Source organism: Ursus americanus, chromosome 18 (assembly GCF_024610735.1).
Source record: "Ursus americanus isolate L20-20 chromosome 18, mUrsAme1.1.p, whole genome shotgun sequence".
NCBI classification, from domain to species: Eukaryota; Metazoa; Chordata; class Mammalia; order Carnivora; family Ursidae; genus Ursus; species Ursus americanus.
In genome coordinates, this window is record NC_142144.1 from 8,565,589 (window position 1) to 8,590,992 (window position 25,404).

The following is a 25,404-nucleotide window of genomic DNA, read 5'->3' on the forward strand; positions in this document are numbered from 1 at the left end:
GGCCAGCCTCCAGAGCGAAGCACAGAGTAAGGAGGGGATCTGGAGGTGCCAACAGAATATCTAGCACACCTAACACCTGATGGAGCTGGTGGGGGGTTAAAATGAGATAATCATCATAAATGCCTGACACAGCACATGCTCACTCACTACCCACTTGGTCAGACTATCCATTTGGCATTTACTTCTCAAAAGGCCACAATATAACTTTTATTCTCAGGGGGCAAAAGCCAGGATGGAAACAAAGACATGTGGTCATATAACCAAAGTGAAAAACAAAACTTTTACAAAGTTGACGGATAACATTTATTAAAACATGTCATACAAAAGGGCATGGTCTCTTCTATAAGAAGAAAATATTAAACAGTAACATTCAATTAAGTAAAACCATGCTGTACACTGAAGACAGCAATATATAAAGACAAAACTATTCAACTTTTGCAACACAGGCATAACATTTCACAAAATATCAATAAGATATGCACCTAATGATAATCTGTTTATCATCAAATGGTTCTGTGATCTAAGAGTCACCTGACTTGCATAAATAAAGTAATTTTCTGGAAGAAACATTGGGAACCTCATAAAAGGAAAGAAGGCAGCAGCAAATGACATTATGACACAGGCTTCAAGCAACACTAAAAAAAAAAAAAAAAAAAGTCACATTTGCAAAATGTGTTCCAGCATCTTCCCATTGGGCACTATCAGTAGAGATTTGAAATAAGAAACATGTACCTTTAAATATATAAGTAGCAAAGAAAAAACCCAAACAAACAAACCCTGGTTTTACTCAACAAAGTTAGTGACCCATGAAAGCAATTAAATGACAAAATTAGTGTGGCACAGATGGGGGTGGGGAAGGGGGTAAATATGCTGCTTGGTTTCCAGCATTCCTAAACGAGACCTTTACAAAGACAAACACCTGGATTTGGTGTGATGGAGCCCTCCCCACCCTCACGCAGGGGGCTATGGCAAATCCCCCTCCCCAGGACAAGCACAACTGGGCTGCTTCTGCTCTGCCCCCATGTCACTTCAGGGGCAGCTTGGGGATGCGAGTGCCTCCGCAGGAAGGGGTCACTGAGACCGAGCAGCTCTCCCAAACAGCTAGAAGCCAGCGCCGGGTCAGTTTAGTTCAGCAAATGGCCACTAAAATGGAGAAGACCCTTTCGGGCAGACTCTTTGAAAGTTGTGGCCTACCGAAGGGACTGGAGGAAGGTGAGATCTAGAAATCAGAAATCAACAGGATGGGGCCCAGGGAGCGCCTGAGGGTAACCCTCAACACGTGAGGAAAGGCTACCAGTCCTTCCTTAGACAGTGATCCCTACTTGACCGAGTGGATTGCTGTCACGTGCAGATCTAAAATTAAAGGCATGGTATAAATACTACTATTACATACCACTGGTGGTGCCTTGAAGCCCTTTCCCACTGGGATTGGAGAAGAACCACAGTTAAGACTCAAAGTAGGGGACATATACCTTGGTTGTAGGCCATTAACACGATCCCTGAAAGACTGTTTGGAAAATGTTACCCACAACTATCCAAACTCATTTGGAAGGATAAAGATTTTCTAAAGCTGTACTGAGGCTACGGAGAGAGACTATCCAACCCAGAATGGGCAGGAAAAAAAGGTAGTAATCCAGTATGATCTCCTAATCCTAAAAAGCAAAGTCTATAAAAATTCACTCTCACTATCCAAACTAAGGCAACCTCTTTCCCCCCGCCTCTCTGAACATGGCCAGCATTTCAGATGCCCAACCACCTCACAGGGTCTGGCTGACCCAATTAGCTACCCGAATTTTAAGGGAAACCCCAACTACCATGAACAACCAAAAACAGCAGATGTGAGGAACTTACACTTTAAATTCTATACTTAGCTGATGTACATCTAAGGATTTCGATAAAAGACACCTCTCTTCACAACACATGAGATAAGTCCCAGCACAACTGACTACGTCCCAAACTGCCACCCAAGGGCTGCCCACCACTCCTGGCTAAACGAGAGTTCTTCAACATTACTCATAACAAAGGTGCTGGGCTAATTTCAGCATAACTGAAGAACCATGATTTTTCTAGAATATTTTTATTTTACCTCTCAGACTCTTCTCCCAAAATGTCCCAATGCTCATTTGAATACAATCTTTAATGGGAAACAGCACATCAAACCTTCCCAATCATTAGAAAATGACCTGCTAATACCATGGGAGAGGGTGATCAGCTTTTGGCAGAACCAAATGGCTTCACTGCCTTGGTACTGAAATCAGTAGGAATAAAAAAACAATTTCTTCTCACACATAACGGCTAGGATCATCCCTAAAACCCATTAGCTTCTAACATGAAAAAAAAGAGAAGGAGCAATTGAACTGTTCGCACAGTCACCTCTATACACATCTGTCAGGTATGCAGAGAAAGGACTGTTAACTGGTGAAGTTTCGACACAAAGAGAATATTAATGTGGCAAACAACCAAGAGGTAATATCTAGTTTCTAGGTTAAAAAAATCAATATATATATATTTATAATAAAGTTTTAAATACAAAGTGCTTTTTATATATCGAGAATGATACAGTGTTCATGAATAGATCCCTGTTTTGTAATGTTGATTACAAGAGTTAACTGGTAAGTAAGTACTTTCTTTCCCCTTCCGGACAACGTTTGACAAGTACATGCCTTTGTGGCTGGAGCGTGAGGACTGGAGGCCATTGCTAGCAGTGTCTATCACATAAGAGCAAAGCCAAACTTTTAAAACAAAATTTCACCTCAAATCCAGGAAAAGTTATTTTTATTTTAAGGAAAAAAGTTTCCACTTGGAAGTAAAAGACCAGTAATTTGTGGAAAAGCTGACATAACAGTAGCACCCTGTCCTACCCTGGTGAGAACTTCAGGTACCTGACGCAGCTTGGAAGCATCCCGAACAGAAGCTTCCTTTTTAACCTAAAACATCTGCCCGAGCTGCAGAAAAGGTCGCAAGAACAGCTGCTTTTCTTGCTGGTTTCTGGTGCGTACAGCTAAGTGGACTTGTAAATTTATGCAGCTTTACCTAGAATTTGGGAGCATGAATCTGTAGACTACTTTCTAAAATTAGGATTCCTTCTCCCCCCCTTTGAAAACACATTCCAGCACTCCTAAAGAACTGGCAGCATTAGCTCAGTGTGCCCCTCTAAGACTACCTCCCCCCACCAGTGTATTTTCAAGACTCCTCTTGCTTGGGCAGTTGTTTTTTTTCTGCCGCTCAAAATTCTGCTACTCAGCAACTCTCACTGACAGTTGGGAGTGTCACTGTGGCCCCCATAAACTCCTTCTGCTCACAGGTAACTCTCAGCCATCACTTCTGGCTCGTTCCCACTAACTGTGGTCACTGACTGACCTCTTCAGGAAGCATCATAATCTGAGAGAGAAATGGCTGCAGCAGCCAATGGTACCATGGTCAGAGTCAAAGCCGGCTAGACGCCTACTAGCCACAGAGCAGATCCCGCTGTGTGGATGCTATAATTAAACAGGATTTGGGACAGCAAACCAATTAGAAATACCTATCTCTGGCACCCTAGAGAATTACAATTAGATACAATTGTCCAAACTAAATGTTAGTACTAAAATACAAAACTTTGCCTTATCAAGAGTCTGAAACACATCGTGACAGTGGCATCTTAACAGAAATTGAAGCTTGTACCGTAAGTTATTTGTTTCATACTTAGAACGTCACCCTCTTAGCATCTCCATGGGTTTTTAGTTAAAATACCCTTCAGAGAGAATAAAACCAGAGGAGAGGGCTCTGTTAATCAATTTCGCATCCTAGGAATCACATTATTTGTAGCTTTTACATTAAGTAGCATTTCATTCAGTGAGGCAGCTACCGAAACAAATCCACATTACCTAAGTTATCTATGGTGAGAGCTAAATAAAATTCCGACATGACCTTGTAATGAGTGATCAAAACTTGCTGCCCCCTGAAACAGAACTGGTAGGCTGGAGTCCAGTTCCAAGCGCAGGTGTCTCTATCACCAAGTCCACCTGCCTCAATCACAACAACGGGCCTGAAGTTTTACCTCGCCAGCTGGGAGGTGGGTTAACTTCTCCCCATTACCCACTCCAGGCCTGGACAGGAACATACAAATTTGAGGAATTAGATTTTTAAATTGGCCTACTTAGAGCTGGTCTTTCAGAAATATCTTCCATTTTTTTTAAGCTTCTCTCATAATAGCAAGTAGCACGCATCATCTGTGCCCAGATTTGCATAATTACCATAGTTTATTTTTGTGCCTGCCACTCAAGGGCCAGATCCTATTTTTAGTTAGCCTCAGTCGTATTCTGCTCAGCCTTTGCAGCTTCGTAGGACTTGGTACAAGAAGTCACATGCCTGTGGAAACTGTCCCTCCACATAAATCTCTTTGCACAGATATTACACTCATACGGCTTTATGCCTGTATGAATTTTCATGTGGCCCACGAGATGATGCTTCATTTTGAATTTCTTACCGCAGACACCACAGCCATAAGGCCGAAGACCGAGGTGCATGCTCATGTGTCGATCTCTCTGACTCTTGTGAGTGAAACTTTTCCCACACTGACAAGGATACAGCTTGTCGGTGGCTGAGAATCCTAAATGGGAAGCTTCTTCTTTAATCCCTGTTACCATTTCAATATTCTCACTGTAGCCTGATGCTAGGGCAGTCTCCTGTCTGTGCCCAATTAGATTCCCATCTGACCTCTCTCCAGAAAACTCTTCCATGGAAGAGCCATAGAAATCCACCTGCTCATCATAATTGCTTTCATCAGCCTGTTCGTCGAACTCTGCTTCCACCTTTTTTTCCCCGACGTGGAAGTCCTCCTCTACGCCCGAAGGCTGCACCGAGTGCTCCGTCTGCATAGTATTGATGGATTCAGTGACCTGGTGCTCATCATAGGGGGCATGCACATCCATGCCCTCACATGCCTGTTCAAAGCGCTCGGGCTTCACATGGATCCAGCGTTTGTGAGCCATTATGCTGGGCTTGCTGTACATGGGACGGGTGTAGTGGAACTCGGCACTGTCGCTGGCCCCCTCCTCCCCATCCTGGCTCGCCATTTCCGTGCTCAGCCGGTCATGCTCTGTGGACGAGTTGCTGGGAAGGTATTCGTGCTCGGTGAGCTGAGATGACAGCTCGTCTTTGGTGCTCTCCTCTTCATTCTCTCCATCCCTCAGTTCTTGGGCTTTGGGGAAATCAGCATGGCTCCCAGAGCCCAGCTCAAAGCTCTCTACCAGGCCATTATAACTACTGCTGCTTGGAGACTGGTGGTCACTGCCATGATTTAGCTTCTGACAAAGGACTGTAGGGTTTCCCTCTAAAACCTCAGTGCACTTGTCTACCACATGCCACATCTGGAGGAAGCTTGCTGCTGTTAAGTAACTAACAATTTCTGGAGCAGGCATGACTAGGCGTCCCGTATAACTAGATAAGAGAATGTTCTCAAATACCCTTGGGTTCATCACATCAGGTAAAACAATCCTCCTGCTGTTTTTCAGGAGTACCTGGTCACAAAAGTAGGGTGAACTGGCAGCAAGAACAGCTTTGTGTGCCCGGAAAATGTGGCCTTGGACAACAATGGAAACATCACATAATTGTCCTTGCTGGCGCTGCTGGTTCAGTTTTTGCAGAATGGTGCTGGAAAAATCAGGAAATTCTACTCGAAAAGAGTTTGTTCCAGGCTCCATTTCATCACAAATCTTGTGCAGTGCTACAAGAGAAAGAAAAATTAGTACTAAATCCAGCCCAAAGAGAAACTGACTGAGTACTAAAAAAATTAAGACACGTTCTATAGTTCCATTGCGTCCCCTTGCTGTGGGCATTAGTGGGGGGAGCAGTCATCCCCCAGAGCAAGGCTTTCTGGGGTGAGTATGCCAAAAACAGGAACCACCCACCACTCTGCACAGTATTAACTCTTGATTTTGCCTATCTCTGTGAATGAGAGAATAGAATCCAGAGATGTGATCTGTAAACTATACAAATCTCCTAAATAAAACAAAGTAAATATTTCTAGTCCAAACAAACATGGTACCTACCCAAACGACAGAATTTTTAAGAAACCTCAGATTCGATCCACATTTGCCAAGTTGGGGTGAGGCAGTGAGGACGGAACTGTGAGAAGGAAAAACTATGTAAAGGCTCTGAGACAAGAGTGAGCTCAGCAACTGTAAGGAACTGCAAGGAGATCAGCAGGCTAGACGCCAGTGTGCGAGTGAGGGGAAAGGGGCTGACGTGGCCAGAACAATCTTGCCTTTGGTCCTTCAGCACCACAGGCAGAAACCAACCGAAGCCCCAAACAATGTGAGTTTCTCTGCTAGCCATCAGAATTTTAGCCCTTTAGGAGCTTCTGATGTGAAGCAGAATGAAGTGGGAAGGCAAGGTATTCCTCCTCTATCTGGTGGTCTCCAAGTTGTTCATAGACCAAAGAGCATAGTAAATATTGTCCCGTTACTGAGTGAACTCAATCCGAAGATAAAACTATAACAAAGAATAAAGGATCGCCTATGTTATTACTGTAAATATATTTTGTGGGGTAGTAAAAGCATTAGAGAAAATTTCAAACAGTAACAATCAACAAGATAAACTCTGTCTGAGATCCTGCTCATGCCCCATAATTCCATGGTAAATTAAAATAAACCAGTAAACCCAAGAGATTTATTAGCACTATCCGTCACCTAGCTCTAATACTATATCCAAACACTGTTAAATGCCAGATTTTCTTTTCTTTTTTTTTTTTTTAAAGATTTTATTTATTTATTCGACAGAGATAGAGACAGCCAGCGAGAGAGGGAACACAAGCAGGGGGAGTGGGAGAGGAAGAAGCAGGCTCATAGCGGAGGAGCCTGATGTGGGGCTCGATCCCATAACGCCGGGATCACGCCCTGAGCCGAAGGCAGACGCTTAACTGCTGTGCCACCCAGGCGCCCCTAATGCCAGATTTTCTAAGTATGAGATTAAAAAAAAAAAAAGAAACAAACCCAAAGACTGAAAGTCATCTTTGAGAGATAGGGAGAAAGACCAAGAAAAGAAACTAATATTTCTTGAGTAATTACTATATAGCAAGGACTGTACACCTTTTTTTTCCACGTAATCTTTATAATGACTCTGCAAATGTGGAGACTGATATTCTCAAGTTCAGCTATTTCAAGTAACTTTCCCAAGGTTAAAATAAGAACTAATTTTTATTAAATGGGGATTTGATTCTAGGTCTCTACGACTTCAAAGCCTATGCTATTTTCCCTATAACATCATTCTGCCTCTTCTAGGAAGATGCCAAAATACCAGGTTACCCATTAATAATTTTTAAAGGTAAGACGGTATTTTTAGAAAGAAATATTAATTTATGGTCATGATAATTTAAAACAAAAATAGACCAGGAAACAAACTATTCAGGTATTTGCAATTTCAAGAGGAGAAATTAAGTAGTATATAAACTAAGACTTAGAAGTATGGAAATTCTGAGAAATATCTGGGTAAACAGATTCTCTGCTACATCACATCACTGTAGAATTTGGGTTTGAGCCATTTGAAAAAAAAGGGGGATAATACACACACGTAAAGGCATTTACAGAAAGTTCTTTAAAAAAAACCCAAAACTCTTCACCACTTATTCCTATTCCCCCTCCCAAAGAAAATCACCATTAACAAACTCATATATTTCTAGAAACTTCTATGTGCTTATATAAGAATAAATCATATATATCCTTTAAAAATCTTTACCCAAATGGGTTCATTACCTACATTTTATTCTGCTTTTAGCTTTTGTCACTTAATAGATCTTGCAGAACTTCTGACATGGCATAGACTGATTGTGTCCTCCAAATTCATGTTGAAACCCATTTCCTCAACGTGATAGCATTTGGAGGAGGGTTTTTAGGTGGTGATGAGGTCATGAGGGCAGAATCCTCATGAATGGAATTAGTGCTCTTGTAAAAGAGACACCAGGGGCACCTGACTGGCTCAGTCGGTAGAGTATGTGACTCAATCTCAGGGTTGAGTTGAGTTTGAGCCCCACATTGAGTGTAGAGTTTACTTAATAAAAATACTAAAAAATTAAAAGAGACACAGAGACTACTTTGCCTTTTTGGCCATGTGAAGACACATGGAAAAGACAAGCTATCTATGAATCAGGGAGTGGGTCCTCCCTAGACACAGAATCTGCAAGTGCTTTGACCTTGGACTTCTTAGCCTCCAGAACTCTGAGAAATAAATTTCTGATGTTTATAAGCCGCCCAGTCCACAGTATTTTGTTAGAGTAGCCCAAATGGACTAATGTACCACATTAGCACAGAAAGAGCTAATTCAGTTCTGTTTAATGATTATAAAGCTCCTGCTATACGGACATACCCTAATTTACACAGCTCTCTTCTTATAGAATTTCAATTGTCTGGGCTTTTGAAACTATGAGCAATGCTAAATAATATACACAATATAATTATACATCTGCACATAACTATCTTGGCATATCTTTGGAAATATCTATAAGGTAATCTCTACCAATGGAAGAGCACTCGACATTCTGATGTGTATTACCAAGCTACTTTCCAGAAAGGTTGCACCAAGACACACTCCTACCAACAGTAAACAACAGTGTCTACTCCTCCACACTCAACAACACTAGACATTATCAAACCAGGAAAAAAGTTTGCAAATCTCCTAAGTGAATAATCCATGATTCATTGTTGTTTTGATCAACATTTAATTATGAATGAGAATGATATTCTTTATTCGTGTTTACTGGTCATTTGTTTTTCCTATAAATTATCAGTCATATTCTTTGCTCAAATAAATTGGGCAATTCATCCTACTGATTAATAGTTTTTTTTAATAAACGCAAGAAATTAACTTTGAAATGTAATACAAATTACCCAATCTTTGCTTTTATGGCTCCAGGGTTTTGTATTAGACATAGAAAGGCATTCCCGACTCCAAGATTATTTTTAAAAAGTAAAATGAATTATTTAGCTTTTTTCCCCGGTACCATTTTTAAAAAAGCATTTAAATGTTTAATACACAAAGAGTTTGTTTTGGCAGAAGGAGCAAGGTTGGGATCCAGCCCTTTTCCCTCCAAAATATCTAGCCTATTTTCCCAACACTGTTACTGAATACCAATCTTTTCCTTAAGATTTCAAGTATCTTCTGTGGAATCTTAAGTGACTGAGAAGAAGACTTTTAAAAACAATTCTACAAAAATAAATGTCATAAATGTCGTAAGTCATATTAGAGGAAATGGTGGAGTAGGAAGCTCTAGGGATCAGTCCCTCCACCAAAACAAGCAGTAAACTGCTGAATAATCAGAATCAACTATGTCAGAACTCTGGAATCTGATCAGACACTTGTAGCAACCAAGACAATGCTGGCTGAAGGGAGAGGCTGTTGTAAGAGAGCTGTATGCACAAACCAACTATAATCCCCATTCCTCACCCGAGCCAGCCTGTGGGACAGTGGCCCACATTCCAAAAGTGGCTGGATCATGCCAGGGAGGACAACAAGGATTACGTGCTTCAAAAGCTGGGGGGTTTGCATTCTGCCCAGTATGGTGGATCCACACAGCTTTGTTTTGGCCCGCTCAAGCGGCAGTGGCTTCCCCAGCAGCATCATAATTTTTTTTTTTTGATCATAAGATTTTAAAAAGATAAACACACTTCCCTGCCCCTCCGCCCCAGGACCTGGGTTGAAGTATTTAAGGAAGCTGTCAGGTCACAGGTTGACCACATAATAAAGCAACAGAAACTTCACTGACTACATGCAACAAGGGATATAGACTTTGCAAAATCATTTGGAAAAACTGTCATGCAAACAGACAACTGCAGCCCTCAACAAGTGACAAAAGAAATCCTGTAGGATGGGAAGAATCTGATTTCAAGAGTTACCATATTAGAATACATAAAATGTTCAAACTCTCAACCAAAACTACAAAGTATACAAAGAAAAAAGAAAACAGGTGCATTCACAAGAAAAAGAATATTAGAAACTATCCCTGAGGAATTCCAGACATTGGAATTACTAGCCAAAGTTGTTAAATCATCTGCCTTGTATATGCTCAAACTGCTTTAAAAAAAAAAAGACAAACAAACCCAAAAAACCCCACTATGCACAAAAAACTAAAGGAAATCAGGAGAAAAATGTCAATAAGGAGACAGAAATTATAAAAAGGAACCAAACAGAAATTCTGGAGCCAAGAAGAATAATAGCTGTGTTGTGGGCTGCACTGTATCCCCTCAAAATTCATGTTGAAGCCCTAACTTCCCAAGTACCCTAGAATGTGACTGTTTTGGGATATAAAGCCTTTAAAGAGGGAATTAAAATAGGGTTGTTAGGGTGGGCCCTAATCCAAAATGACTGGTATTCTTGTAAGAAATGAAATTTGGACATACAGAGAAACGTGAGGTGTGCACAACGTGAACATACAGTAAAAAGGTGGTCATCTGCAAGCCGAGAAGAAAGGCTTCAGGAGAAACCAAATCTACCAACACCACGATCTTGGTCTTTTAGCCTCCGGAATTGTGAAAAAACAAATTCCTGTTGTTTAAGCCATCTAGTCTGTGGTGTTTTGTTTGAAAGACATAGGAAACAAATACAAATACAAATTAAAAATCCATAAGAGGAGTTCAATGACGATTTTTTTTTTAAGATTTTATTTATTTATTTGACACAGAGAGAGCCAGCGAGAGAGGGAACACAGGCAGGGGAAATGGGAGAGGAAGAAGCAGGCTCCCAGCGGAGGAGCCTGATGTGGGGCTCAATCCCAGGACTCGGGGATCACGCCCTGAGCCGAAGGCAGACGCTCAAGGACTGAGCCACCCAGGGGCCCCATCAATGACAATTTAAAAAGGCAAAAGAAAAAAAATCAGCAAACTCAAGGACAAAGCAATTGCAATTACCCAGTCAGAGGGATAGAAAGAAAAATGAGAAGAAATGAGCACAATCTGAGGTACCTGTGGGACACCATCAAATGTACCAACATGCACACCATGGGGGTCTCCAAAGAAAGAAGAGGCAGAAACAGTATTAAAAGATATACTGGTAGAAAACTAATCAAATTTGATAAGACAAACGCATACAGCCGAGAAGCTCAAAAAGCTCCAAGCAGAGTAAAATTAAAGAGCTCCACATTAGACACACTAGAAGTTAAATAGCAAAAAGTCAAAGACAGGGAGTTGAGAGCAGCAAGAAAGAACTGCCTCATCACATAAAAAAGGATCTTTAATAAGATCCACAGCTAATTTTCTTTCTTTCTTTTTTTTTAAGATTTATTTATTTGAGAGAGAGCAAGAGTGAGAGAGAAAAGCAGAATCCCTGCTGAGCAGAGAGCCCGCGAGGCAGGGTGGGGCTCGATCCCAGGCAACGTCAGGCACCTAACTGCCTGAGCCACCCAGGTGCCCCTTCACAGCTAATTTCTCATCAAAGACCGTTGAGGCCAGAAGGCAGTGGTATGACATTTAACGTGTTAGAAGAAAAAACTGTCAAGTGGTAATTCTCTATCTGGCAAAACAACCCTTTCTTGAATAAAGGAGAAATTAAGACATTCCCAGATAAACAAAAGCTAAGGCATTCATTACCAGTAAACCTCCTCTACCAGATACGATAAAAAGCAGTCCTTCAGGCTGAGATAAAAGAATACTAGGTAATAATTCCAAGGCATATGAAGGAATAAAGACCACTGATAAAGGTTAACAACATAAACATAAAAGCTGTTATTATTCTTTTGACTTATAACTCCTTTTTTCCTGTATGCTTTAAAACGCAAACGCATATAACAATACTTATAAATCTATGTCAACAGACAATGTATGAAGATAATCCATGACAATAACAACATGAAGGGGGAGGGACGGATATGTAAGAAGCAGAGTATCTGTGTACTACTTAAACTAAGTTTGGGGGTGCCTGGGTGGCTCAGTCAATTAAGTGACCAACTTTCATTTCGGCTCAGGTCATGATCTTAGGGTCCGGAGATGGAGCCCCACGCTTAAGAGTCTCTCTCCTTCTCCACACCTCCCCACCCCCACTCAAGCGCACGTGTGTGCTCTCTTAAAAAGAAAAAAAACCGGAACTAAGTTTGATTAGTCAAACTAGGTTGCTGCTAAGTTTAAGATGTTAATTGTAAACCTCAATGTAACTACTAAGAAAAGAATATACATGAAAAGGAAAGATGAGAATCAAAACGGCATACCAAAAGAAGAGGAAATAAATGGTTTTATTTTATTTTTTTTAGTTTTTAAAAGGTAGTAATGGAGGAATTGTGGAACAAAAAACATACAAGATAATACAGAAAACAGCTAAATGGTAGAAATAAATCCTTCCTTATCGGTATTTAAATGTAAACGGCTTAAACTCTCCAATTAAAAGGTGGAGATAGGCAGAACAGATTTAAAAAATATGATTTACTTGTATCTTGTCTATAAGAGACAACTTATAAAAGTAAAATGATAGAAAAGATATTCCATGCAAAGAGTAACCAAAAAAGAGCTGGAGTGGTTGTATTATTATCAGACAAAACAGACTAAGTCAAAAAGGTTATGAGAACAAAGGACATTATATATTGATAAAAGGTTCAATCTATCAAGATGATATAACAACCATAAACATATATGCACCTAACAAGAGAAACATATGGAACAAACATATGAAGCAAAAATGGACAAAACTGAAGAGAGAAACGACCAATCTACAACAAGGGGTGGTGACTCCAATTCCTCGCTTTCAGTAATGGACAGAAAAAACCAGACTTAGGATCTACAAGGAAACAGAGGACTTAAACAACACTACAACAAATCAATGACAGCTAAGAGACAGCATACAGAATATAAAAAGGAAAAAAGCTCTGATACATGCTACAATGTAAACACTGACAACATTATGGTAAAATCATGCTCAACATTAACTTAAAGAAGCCAGGCACAAAAGGACACGTTTAATTCCACTTATGTGAAATATCTAGAATAGGCAAATTCAGAGGCAAAAAAGTAGATTAGAGGTTATCATGGGCTCAGAGGAATTATGAATGGGAGTTATTATTTAATGGGTAGAGTTTCTGTTTGGTGTGATGAAAAAAATTGGGGGGGGGGTCAGAAAGCAGTGTTGTTTGCACAACATTATGAGTGTAATTAATGCCACTTGAAAATGGTTAAAATGGCAAACTGACATTTTTTACTATACATTAAAAAAAAAAACTGGGGGGGGGAGTCACATAACTTTATTTTCAACTATGTCAAGGTGGTAACGGTCCTTATAATTTAAAAGTATCTGACTTCTGGGGCGCCTGGCTGGCTCAGTTGGTGGAGCATGTGAATGCGACTCTTGATCTCAGGGTTTTGAGTTCAAGCCCCATGCTGGGTGTAGAGGTTAAAAATAAAATACTTTAGAGAAATAAAAATAAAATACAAGTATCCGACCTCTGCCCTTAACTTTGGGTGAGTGTGGTATTTCTACGTCCCTGATCTTAGTAACATGCAAAGCCTGAACCTCTCCTTCAGGTTTTCCTGCTACCTCAGCCTATTTATAAGCTCACAAGCACTTGTGATCTATATTACCAGTATAGCTGCTGTTTCAATTTTTTAAGAAACTTTCATATTAATAATTAACTCACTAAAATAAACATATAAATAAGTAAACCAACATAAAATACTATATGCAAAGTACTGTGGGGGAATTTCTAAAATGATCATGGAATCGCACTGTCCAGAGTTTATAATCTGGTAGGGGAGATTAAAAAAAAAAACACATGCATACAAACCTGTTATTCAAGGCAAAGCATAATAAAAGCACAAGAGAATTATAAACTCAAGAGAAATTCAGAGGAGGGGAACTGGTGTATCTTACAGTCAATGTATCCTTTTACAATAAATTTTAGTTTCACCAGAGTTAAGAGGGAAGACTTGAGAGCGGTATATAATTCTTCCCATCTACCATATCCTAACCAAAATAACCTACAAAAAATGAAAAAATTGGCCTTGGTCCTGGAAACTAGGACCAGAGTTATCTGGTTAAACATTAAGGACAGAGTGGAGATAGGGCCAGACTGAAAAGAGACATTACCCCTGTAACTCCACCTACTACCCCAGACAATCCTGAGAGAAGAACACTAATGCCCGTTCGTTCGGAAGGTCCATCCTCGGCTAAAATCCCAGAGTGGACTATGGGACAGGCCCTGCAGATTAGCAACATTCAGAGCTGGCTGCATCGGAATATCAAAGGTTGCAGAGTGCCTCAGCAGAAATTTTTTAAAACTTGACATGAGAGGGTGGGGCTCAGTAGGAGCCCCAGGAAGGAGGCAGAGACATTTGCCAGCTGGGCCAAAGAGACTAAAGTAGGTCCCTGGTATCAGAATTTCACTAACACTTGGGGTGCCTGGGTGGCTCAGTTGGTTGAGCGTCTGCCTTCAGATCAGGTCCTGGGATCAAGCCCTGAATCCAGCTCTCTGCTCAGGAGGGCGTCTGCTTCTCCCATTCTCTCTCCCTCTGCGGGTACGCTCTCTTGCTCTCAAATAAATAAAATCTTAAAAAACAAACAATTTCACTAACACAGAAGAAAGTGCACAGAGCTCAAGCTCTCCTAAGAGTATCTAAGCTAGCCTCTGGCCCAGCCATTCAATTCAAGTTAACCCCCCGTGTCAGGATGGTTCAGCCTGTCCTCCAGCTAAAGAGGAAAGAGTTAGTTCTAACAGCATTCGGGTATATGGTAAAAAAAAAAAAATAATAATAAAAAATAAAAAACACCAAACAACCCACCCACAAAGGGGGAAATTTTTCAGACCCAAGCAGAATGTTTCCCTCTAAAGGATTAAAAACCCGGTTGGTTTTATTCTTTAAGTACATAGGGTCTGTAAATATATTCTACAATAACAAAAAAATAAGAAAATAGTAAGGGATAAACAAAGAGCACAGTTTTGTTTTGTTTTTTAAAGTAAGCTCTATGCCCAATGTGAGGGCTTGAACTTAAGACCCCAAGATCAAGAGTCACATGCCCTACTGACTGAGCCAGCCAGGCGCCCTTAAAGAGCACAGCTTAGATAACATTTTTATTTTTATTTATTTTATTTTTACTTTTAGTAGGCTCCATGTCCAGTGTGGAGCCCAAAGTGGGGCTTGAATTCACGACCCTGAGATGAAGACCTGAGCTGAGACCAAGAATCAGACGCTTAACTGACGGAGCCCCTGAGGTGCCCCTCTAGACAGCATTTTAATTTTTTAAAAAGATTTTATTTATTTGACAGAGAGAGAATGAGAAAGCGTGCCCAAGCAGGGGGAGAGGCAGAGGGAGAAGCAGACTCCCTGCTGAACAGGGAGCCTGATGTGGGGCTCCATCCCAGAACCCCGGGATCATGACCTGGGCAGAAGGCAGACACTTAACTGACTGAACCACCCAGGTACCCCTAGATAGTATTTTTTAAATGATGTTTCCACAAACTTATGAAAACATGGTCTTTCTGGGAAAAAAAAAAAAAAAAGAGCTGATGACTTAAAGATAAGATGTAGAGAAACTAATAACAGAGCAGAAATGTAAACAGGCAATCAGGAGCAGAAGTGCCACAGCGGAAAATGGAATCAGTGATGTGGAAGGCACTCTGGGGAAACTTCTATCAGAATGCAAGAGGAGGATAAAAATATAAAAACAGAGAGAGAGAAGAGAATAAATAGAACAGGAGAACAGGGAATAGAGATCCAATGTATGGCTAGTTAGTGTCCTTGAGACAAAGAACTGAACAGAGTAGAAGGAGAAAATAAAATATTTAATAGAAGAAAATTCCTGAATGAAAAATTTTGAATATTTAGAAGTCTTCCCTCAGTAGTGGGGACAAATTAGCCCCAAACAAAATGCAGCCTTGGTCCTGTTAAACAGATCTTGAAAACAAGCCTCAAAAGGATCAAACTATTTAGAGTATTTGCATAGTACAAAAATATCCAGACCCCAAGAAAGTAAAATTCATGCCTGGCATCCAATGAAAAATCACCAGGCATGCAAAGAAGCAGGAGAATATAACCCATAATAAAGAAACAAAAAATTTGATCAATAGAAACAGACCCAGAAATGACAAATTTATATAATTGGTAGAAAATTCTGTATTACATATGTTTAAGAAAATAGAGGAAAATTAAGCATAGTAAGTAAACAGGGAAACTATAAAAAAAAGACCCAAACCGAATTTCTACAGATTAAACACAAATAAGCAACACTGAGGAACAACAACACTGCAGGAAAAAGATGAGTGAACCTGAAAACACAGCAATAGAAACAACCTAAAATAAAGCAGAAGGGGGTGGGCAGGACAAAAAAAGGAGAGGGGAAGGGGAAACAAAGTATCAGTGAACCCTGAGAAAACTTCAAGGCACCTAACTGGAGTCCCTGAAGGAGAGGAGATGGAGGGTATAAAAACTAAAACTTATTTGAAGAAATAGTCAAATCTTTCCAAATTTCATGAAAACAACAAATCCACACACCCAAGAACCTCAACGAATTCCAAGAAGCATAAAGAAAACTTCACCATGCCACACCATAATCAAATCACTTCAAACAAGGAGTAAGAAAACTCTTAAAAGCAGCCAGAGGGAAAAAAGCCATTTTGTACAGAGAACCAAGGATAAGAAAGGCTGAAAACTTCTTGTCAGAAACATTGTCAGTCCGAAGACAGTAGACAATGCAAGACAGGCATCTTCAAAGTACTAAAAGAAAAAACTTGTCAACTTATATTCTATACCCAATCAAAATAGCTTTCAAAATAAAGGCAAAATACTTGTTCAGATACAGAAAAGATTACAGAATTCATCACCAAAAAGGTCAAAAGAATGGGTATATGAAAACAACAGCAAGCCAGGCAACATTATTAATATCAAAGTAAGATTCAATGTAAAAAGCATCAAATGGGATAAAAGCTTATTGTTCTTATTTTTTTTCAAGTTTATTGTTAGTTGATGAATTCCATAATTCACAGTGAGAGTTATCTGGCAAACTATGTGTAAATGTAATATAATCTTCAGGAAACAAGACTGACATAAACATAACTGTAGTAAGAAATATACATTTCCCTCTTTTAATCCTTAAGTCAGGTAGGCAAAGGATAATTGGAACGCAGAAACTTAGATTGGTATCATTGGTAATGCTAATTTAATTGAAACATACAGTACACAAATAACATATCTTTTTTAAGTTTTCATAGGACATTTACAAAAGAAAAAAAAAAGTGGGCACAGACAGCATCAGTTATCCCCAAAGCAGAAATGCACATACACAGCACATTTGATCACATGTGATTACACAATGTAATAAATCCAGAAATATTAAAGAATAAATCTTAAAAACCCTACCCAATAATTAAACAAAATTCTTAATTCTAAAACAAAGAAATTAAAACTGGCAAATTCACAAAATTAGGAAAAAGAAATAGGACACAATGACATTATAGAAACTTTAAGATAGGAGACAATTCCACACTAAGAAATTTTTAAAATCTCATGGATAAAAAGTTGTAGAGAAAAATATAAATTATCAGAATTAACCTGAGAAGAAAAAAAAATCTGAACAGATAACTGTGGAGAAATTACCAAACAGTTCAAATGATTTCCAAAAGCACATCGGGCCTAGAATAATTTATGGGAAAATTCTGTAAAGGAAATTAATTCCTATGCTGTATAAACTGTTTCAGAGGGGAAAGAAGAGCAAGGGAATAACTGTGGGAGAAAACTTACTAATTACTTTTATTTAAACCCTGGTATCAAAATTAGATGTGAAAAAACTACAAGCCCACCTCACTTATTAACTAACATAGAAAGAAAAATATAAATCACATGTCATTCTGGTTTGTTTTCTTTAAGCTCTTGTGGGTCAAGCGCACTGTGAGTACGGCACCCTGAAGAAACTGAGTTATTGCTCCCATCCCACTGAGGGCAAGGTCCTCACCTATGGTAAAACTACCACCAGAAAGCCAGCTCACAGGCTCTCTCTGAGCTCTTTTCCACTCAAGATCACTCCTGTGCTTCCTTCTACAAGCGACAGGGTGTGGTGGGAGACAAACCTGGGAAGGATTGCTGGGACTACCCTGCTAAACGCGCAATCGGACCTTTAAATGTGGGCACTGGGGGCAGCACTGGAAACTTCTCAGTGATATGCTGTGAAATATGTTCAGGAAAGACAATCTGCTGATGCACTTAAAAGCAGGAGTAAGTCTGAAGTACAGGCTTAATTATAAGATTTCAGCAGGGGCGCCTGGGGGGCTCAGGCGGTTAAGCACCCGCCTTTGGCTCACCAGAGTCCAGGGATCAAGCCTTGCATTGGGCTCCCTCTTCAGCGGGGAGTCAGCTTCTCCCTCTGCCCCTCACCCAGCTCTTGCTCTCTCTCTCTCAAATAAATAAATAAAATCTTAAAAAAAAAGATTTCAACAAATATAATCAAGGTTTGACGCAATGAAAGTAACAGTGCGTATGGAAAACAAAGAACTGGTAGGACCGACTGAATTGGTAAGCAGGAAGATGCAAGGGTAGCGCAAGTGAAAAGATAACCTCCAATGTGGGAGAAAATATATGCATATCACATAGCTGTTCAGTGACCTGTATCCAAAATATATAAAGAACTCTCGAAATTTCATAGCAGACAACTGAAAAACGGGCAAAGGATTTGAATAGACATTGCTCTAAAGAAGATATACAAATGAGCACACAAAAAAATGCTCCGTATCATTATTTACTAGGGAAATGCAAATTCAAACCACAATGAGATATCACCCATTCAGATGGCTATGATAAATAAAACAGACAAAAACAAGTATTGACATAGATGTGGAAGGATCAGAACCATTATACACTGCTAGTGGGAATATAAAATGGCTCAGCCACTTTGGAAAACAGTTTAGCAGCCCTTTAAAGAGTTAAACATAGAGCTACCATGTAACTCAACAACTTTACACATAGGCATATACCCAAGGGCACTGAAAACATATGATATCCACAAAACCTTACACACAGATATCCACATGGCCCCAAAGTGGAAACAACCCAAAAGTCCTCATCTGATCACTAAATAAATAGAAGGTGGTATATCCATACAATGAAATATTATTCCTTTTTATTATGTAAGTATTATTGTATTATGCCATTCTTTGGCAATAAAAATGCATGATAGCACCGCTGAACCTTGAAAACATTATGCTAAGTGAAAGAAGTTAGATACAAAAGACCACATCTTTGTATGATTCCATTTATAAGAAATGTCCAGAATAGAAAGATTTGTAGACAAAAAGTAAATCAGTGGCTGCCAGAAACTACGGGGAAAGGAAAGGGCAGTGACTGACTGCTGGTTTTTTTTTGGGTGGGGGGGGGTGATGAAAATCCTCAAATTAGATTGTGGTGATGGGTATACAACCCACTGAATATACCAAAAAACTTTTAATTGCACATGAATTGTATCTTAAGAAAGCTTTAAAAAATAAAGTAATGCAAAGTAAACTAGTTACCTATACTGACTACGAAGCTTCCAAACCGGGTAACCAGGAAAATGTTGTAATTAGTAGAGATAATAACAGCATCTACTATTTATTAAATGTGCACATTGTACCAAAATCTGTACAGAAGCACTGTATGTATTTTATCTCATTAGTCCTCAAAATAACCCACTGGATAGTTATTTTTTATTCCTATTGTACAGAATAGGAAACAAACAGGCCTAACTACTTGCTTAAGGTCATATAACTAGCGGATGTTTAAATTGGAATTTAAATTCAAAACACTTGCTCAGGCCCAATACAGCCTGATGATAGTATGGAAGGTAAAGGTGAACACTATTTTCACAAATAAACAACTGAAATAATTTATAATACACAACATATTCCTAAACTCCAGAGCAAATTATTTACCATCATTAGACTTAATGAGATACTAGCAATTTTATTTATCTTGCACATAGTTAAGGAAAACAAAACAAAACAAAACCCAATAGTAACAGTTCTAAAACATGCACACCTATCCCCACTCATTCCCTCCATAGTTCATGGAGGCTCTCTGGTTTTCTTAAAAGCAGGGAAAAACAGTGAAATATTGAAGAATCACCAAGCTCTAGATGATCTTCAAGATCTCTTCCAACTTTGATGAGTTTAATAGCAACCTGTATTTATTATACAGCTAAAGAACAGTATGTCAAGTTTTATACATTATTTAAACACAATTACAAGTCTGAAAAACACAGATAGCAACATAATAGGGAAGCAGACCCATCAGCCTTGAAGCCCTCCAGAGATTTCTTAATCAGAACAGAGGGCAATTTGCATGCTTACTGTAGGGAGCACATTTAAACACAGTAAATACCACTTTAGTAAATCTAAAGACTGGCACAAGTGTACAAAAATACCAATACCCCATGCCCACCAAAATTCTTTACATTAGTCAAATGCTTTACAGTTCACAAAACAGACTATGGAAACCTGGGTCTTGCAATACCCCTGAATCCTCATACTCATTTTTAAGATGAGTAAACTGAAGCTCAGGAAGGTTAAAGACCTGCCCAACATCATACACCTCAAAAATGGTAGGTCAGGATTCAAATCAGTTCAATTTAAATCTATTATTTTTCTAAGTTAAAAAAAGTCACTCAGCAGAGAAGTTTCTCTGAAGTTAAATGCTGTAAGGGTACGATGTAAAGCAGTGACTGGTCTTAAAATATGCAAGAGCTCCTCGCCAGAAAAGTAAAAGAAACTCTGGTCTAGAGCAATTAAATACAACTACATTATTATTTTTGCTGAAAAAGAAACCATTTTAGTAAATAACTTTAAAAACCTGTCTTTTTAGTAAGTTCATAGCTTACCTAATGCAAAGCTGTATTCCTGGGAAAAAGCCCCTTATGTCATGGCCATCACAAAGCAGTATGGATGAATGAGGAAGAGGAACCCATTTCTCAGTTTTGCTTCAAATTAAAATGGCACTGATTTCTGAAAGGAAAAATCATGTTGAAAATATAAGAGAGATTCTGGTGACATTTACTATGTCCATGTGCCTTGCTAATAAATAATACAGGTGTGTGAGCAGCAGAATGAAAACTAATCAAGACTGGTATTTTTTGGTTATATTAGCTTCTATTCTGTACCTTCTTTGCTTCTGTGTTGTATTTTTTATTTTTTTTAAAGATTTTTATTTATTTGACAGAGAGAGAGAGCACAAGCAGGGGGAGCAGCAGGCAGAGGGAGAGGGAGAAGCAGGCTCCCTGCTGAGCAAGGAGCAGGATGTGGGACTCGATCCCAGGACCCTGGGACCATGACCCAAGCTGAAGGCAGACAACTAACCGACTGAGCCACCCAGGCCCCCCCTGTGTTGTACTTTTTAAATAGACTTCTAATTTTGAAATAATTTTAGATTTACAGGAAAGTTACAAAAAATGCCAAGAGTTCTGTACACCCCTCAACCCCTTGCCCACTTTTAATAACATCTTACATTACCATGGCACATTGGTTAAAAGCAGAAAACCAACACTGATCAATGTCTATGTAGCTTTACAGAATGAAAAGACCCTTTGGAAAAGTGTTTTCAGTCTCCAGACCATTGCCAATCAGCACCCCTACAGGTTCTAATCGGAAGACTTTAGCCAAAGAATTTAATAAAACCTATTTTAGCATTTAAAAAAAATTAACTACCTACTTGATTCTTGTCTCCCCCGAATTTTAAGCCACTGCTGAATGTTTTACTTAAAACTTCAGGGCAAACATTCCATTGTGGTAAACTCTGAGATTCAAAAGAGAAGGTATTGTTCTAACCACTAACTTCCCACTTATCAGTCATCCTGCCATTACATTACAATATAGCCAAGGAAATGGTTTTAAATGCACTCTCATGTTCATTAGCACTTGGGGTAAGAAGCTCAAATCAAGAAAAGCAGAAGGCAGAAACAGCGCTCAGTTTCAGGAAAATGATTAGCTACAAACCGACGAAATAAAGGAAAGTTTGCCCTCAACACGTTACAAATAAGACAAAAATCTTTCTATTCCAACTGTAAATATAAATAAGGTAAAAAGGAAAAGTTCATGAAAATGATAGAGTACATTCAACTGATTTTAAGAGCCATATTTCAAAATTTCCGCAATCAGGATGTGATGGCCATGTGGAAATTTTAATGCTTGCCACTGCCTGAGACAATGATAGAGCATTCCTGAGAGCCTCATCAGTGCTTCTGAAGACATAAAGGAGGACACTGTGGAAAAGTACGGACCCAACTCTGAACTGAAAAGTATTCAAAAGGGTAGCAATGTTAAAAGTTTAACACTTTAACCAATTTATTTCACTTCTTTTTCTTTTTCTTTAGGCTTTAGAATGATGTCATTCACAACGTTGTGCAACCATCACAACTATCCACTTCCATAACTTTTTCATCATCCCAAACTAAAACTCTGTATCCATTAAACAATAACTCTCCATCCCCTCGTCTGCCAGCCCCCGGTAAACTATATTCTACTTTCTGTCTCTATGAATTTGCCTATTTTAGATACCTCACATAAGGGGACTCAAACGATATTTGTTCTTTTGTGTCTGGCTTATTTCTCCAGTGAGTACTTTAGTAAAGCAAAGAATGAAATCTCAAATTATTAGGTTTCTTAATAATTTAACCGTACATACTGACACAATCTCTGAACTAAGCATACAGCTTTCCCAGAAATCCTGCTGCTCCTTGAGCCCCAAGGAGCAGAGAATCTCAGACTGACCCTTCCTTTGCCTGTAGACAGGCCCATTTAAGCAGCTGGAACTGAAAGAGCAGGCTCCTGAGAGTCCTGGAGGCCATCCTGGGGTAAGTGGATGGAGTCAAGGGAAGTCGGGAGATGTGCAGGCTTAAAAACCATGGGTAAGAAAAGGCAAGGATTTATCAAACTACTTTGGCCCCGAGATGGTCTCCCGTTTGCCTGCCAGGAGGAGCTCCTGCACCCAGACGCTTAGGTTGGGCGACACCTGTCAGAGTTGAGGCCAGACCGCAGTCTAGTCACTGAGAATGTCACCAGTGCAGGAAACTTCACGGGGTCATGAGTCACTTTGCATGGCTCAGAGGTCCGGACAAGCCTGCCCTGCCCCGCCCAGACAAACCCAGTTAGGAAAGGCACAAACAAGAAAGACACAAAACTGGCAGAAACACAGATGGCCAAAGAGCACGGCTGACAGGCAGGCCATGAATGAGAGTACAGACTGAGTGGGAAACACAGGGTCAAGAAACACAAGCAAAGTAGAGACAAATAAAAACAGGGTCCAGATAGAGATGGGCTCAAGAGAGAAACAGGAGAGAAATACAAAGTTGACAGGGGAAGAGTTGAGAGGCAGAAAGGGCAGGTGACAACAGGTGACAGAGACCGCAACAGAGGTGAAACACTACTTAGAAGTAAACAGAGACAGATACCAGCAAAGTCCGAGTGCAGCCCTTCTCCTGGCCTTGCCTCGAACCCGAGGCCGCCACGCCGCACCCACACTGCGCCCCCGAAAGGCCGGCGGACGTACCGGGGCGGGATCTCTAAGCGCTCTGGCCCGCTGAGGTCCGCCGCCGCGGGGTGACCTTGGGCGAGACGCTGCCTCGGGAACCTTGGTGTCGCGGTCCACGTACCAGGCTGGTTGGAGACCGCAGGAGTCGGACCGGGGTGGCAGAACTCCAACTGCCAGAGCGCGGCTTAAGCATCCCGGTCTGCGGAATGGGCCTGCCGGGCCGGCGGCGCGCGCACGCCGGGACCTGCAGAGAAGCCCTTAAACCTCTCCGGCTTCCCTCCCTGCCCTCTCGCTACCTGTTGTCCGGACTCCGCCGTACCTGCTCAGGGCTCCGCGCTCACATAACCCGCCCGCCGGACACTTTCCGCCACCGGCGTCAGGCCCGTTCAAGCCGTCGCCGCCGCGACCGCCTCAGCCTGCGCCTCCCGCCCCCGGAAACGCTTCCCGGTTCCGCCCCCGAAACTGCCAGTGCTTCCGGGGGTGCGTCAGAGAGAAAGCGGTGTGCGCATGCGGGACTCGCTTTCGGGGCGGGGCGTCAGAAGAGCGCGCCGTTGCAGGCAACTACTGCGACGGGCAACCTGGCTCAGGTCAATAGGCTTTAGGGACTATGAGTGAGGCCACTACTGGGAATTAGGGAGCTGATACTAAGTCCTAAATCCCTTTCAAACTTTATCTCTCTCATGCTGCCTAGCAGAGATCGTGTCAAGTCCGTTTTTGTCCCACAGTGCCTTTGGCACGTAGTGGATGCTCTGTCAATGTACAACGAAAGGAACAGTTCCCTCTGTGTGGCAGGCGCTGTGCTGGGTCCCCCTAAGGACCCATTTTGTTCAGGTACCAGAGGAGATCCTTTGATCTCAGGGGAGGTAGATCTTCACTGCTGCTAGAAGGCATGACTCATTATTAGTCCAAACTATTCATGGTAATCTCATTAGCCAGTGGTTAGACAAGGCATAGTCATGTGAACAACTTCTGGCCCATAATACTCTTTTTCTTTTTTCTTTTCTTTTCTTTTCTTTCTTTTTCTTTTTTTAGCAAGGTCCACTAGGACTTCTAGTTGAGTATGCTCCTTAAGTGCTTTGCCATTTTTATTTTCTTCCTGCCTCTAAGCAGACCTGAAATTTGCAAGTCCAGTCCCAATCATGTGCCTGTGATGTGACAAGCAAATGCTAAAGCTGGCAAAATGGAAAGATTGAAAGCCTAGGTCTCATGACATTAAGCTACAGTTCTAGCTTACCTCTGGATGTTTTGTTGATGAGCCTAATACATTTCTTACTTGGACTTTATTTCTAGCAATTGTAGACTCTTCAAATATAACAGCAACAAAATCTATTAAAATGCTAGGAGAAATATTGAAAGCACCCTTTTCGATACCTAGATAAGCTTGTGAGAAAGTCAGGGAAATCATCTGAGACCAGGAAGAAAGCAGAAACACAAGCCTAGAAAGTTAGAAAGGGTTGATATTCAGAAGTTATGTGGAGATACAGTCTGCATTTGTTCTGATTGGTTAGCATGTGTATTATATTGATAAATATTTTGAAAATCATCTCTGGAGGTAGGTAAACAATGATGTTGCTACTAGCTGGAGGGGCATCTACAGAGGTCCAGGCAAGATGAGAACCAAATTGGAATATCAGGTTGGGACCCAAGAAGGGACATATCTTTAGGGGAAGGATAAATGAGAGGGGGGAAAATCTGCCTGGAAGAGATAGGCAGCAAGGAAAGTTGTCTCTCTCTGCCTTGGCTCTAGCTGGAGAGGCAATGCACTTTACACCTAATGGATGCATGGTTAAAGTCTGGCCATCACATGGCCACAATGTTTTCATGGTCCAAAAGCTCACGAGCTGAACAGTTCAATTTAAAATGGACCCGAGTTGATAGTACCTATGGTGGCTGAAACAAACACATGTCCTGTCTGGAAGAACTAACTGTCAACCCAGGTCTCAAAGAATTCCCACAGATACGCTTCCAAATG

At 40.5% G+C, this 25,404-nt stretch overlaps 1 protein-coding gene across 5 annotated transcripts; it reads right to left on the reverse strand.

Moving 5' to 3' along the window:
• Positions 1-279: 279 nt before the first annotated feature.
• ZBTB43 (zinc finger and BTB domain containing 43) lies at positions 280-23,879 on the reverse strand. Of its 5 annotated transcripts, XM_045790922.2 has the most exons (4): positions 23,752-23,879; positions 20,788-20,911; positions 6,033-6,108; positions 280-5,707 (listed from the first exon to the last, which is right to left on the reverse strand). In XM_045790922.2, exon 4 carries the CDS (start codon positions 5,682-5,684, stop codon positions 4,281-4,283), a length of 1,404 nt encoding a protein of 467 aa, XP_045646878.2. In that variant the 5' UTR covers positions 5,685-5,707; positions 6,033-6,108; positions 20,788-20,911; positions 23,752-23,879; the 3' UTR covers positions 280-4,280. The 5 variants fall into 5 exon arrangements, with proteins under 5 accessions (XP_045646878.2, XP_045646874.2, XP_045646873.2 ...); XM_045790918.2 differs by lacking the exon at positions 6,033-6,108; XM_045790917.2 differs by lacking the exon at positions 6,033-6,108 and having other exon boundaries at positions 23,729-23,865.
• Positions 23,880-25,404: the final 1,525 nt, after the last annotated feature.

Excerpts from the sequence above, each read along its gene's own strand:
- ZBTB43 (XM_045790918.2), bottom strand. The coding sequence starts at position 5,684 with ATGGAGCCTGGAACAAACTCTTTTCGAGTAGAATTTCCTGATTTTTCC.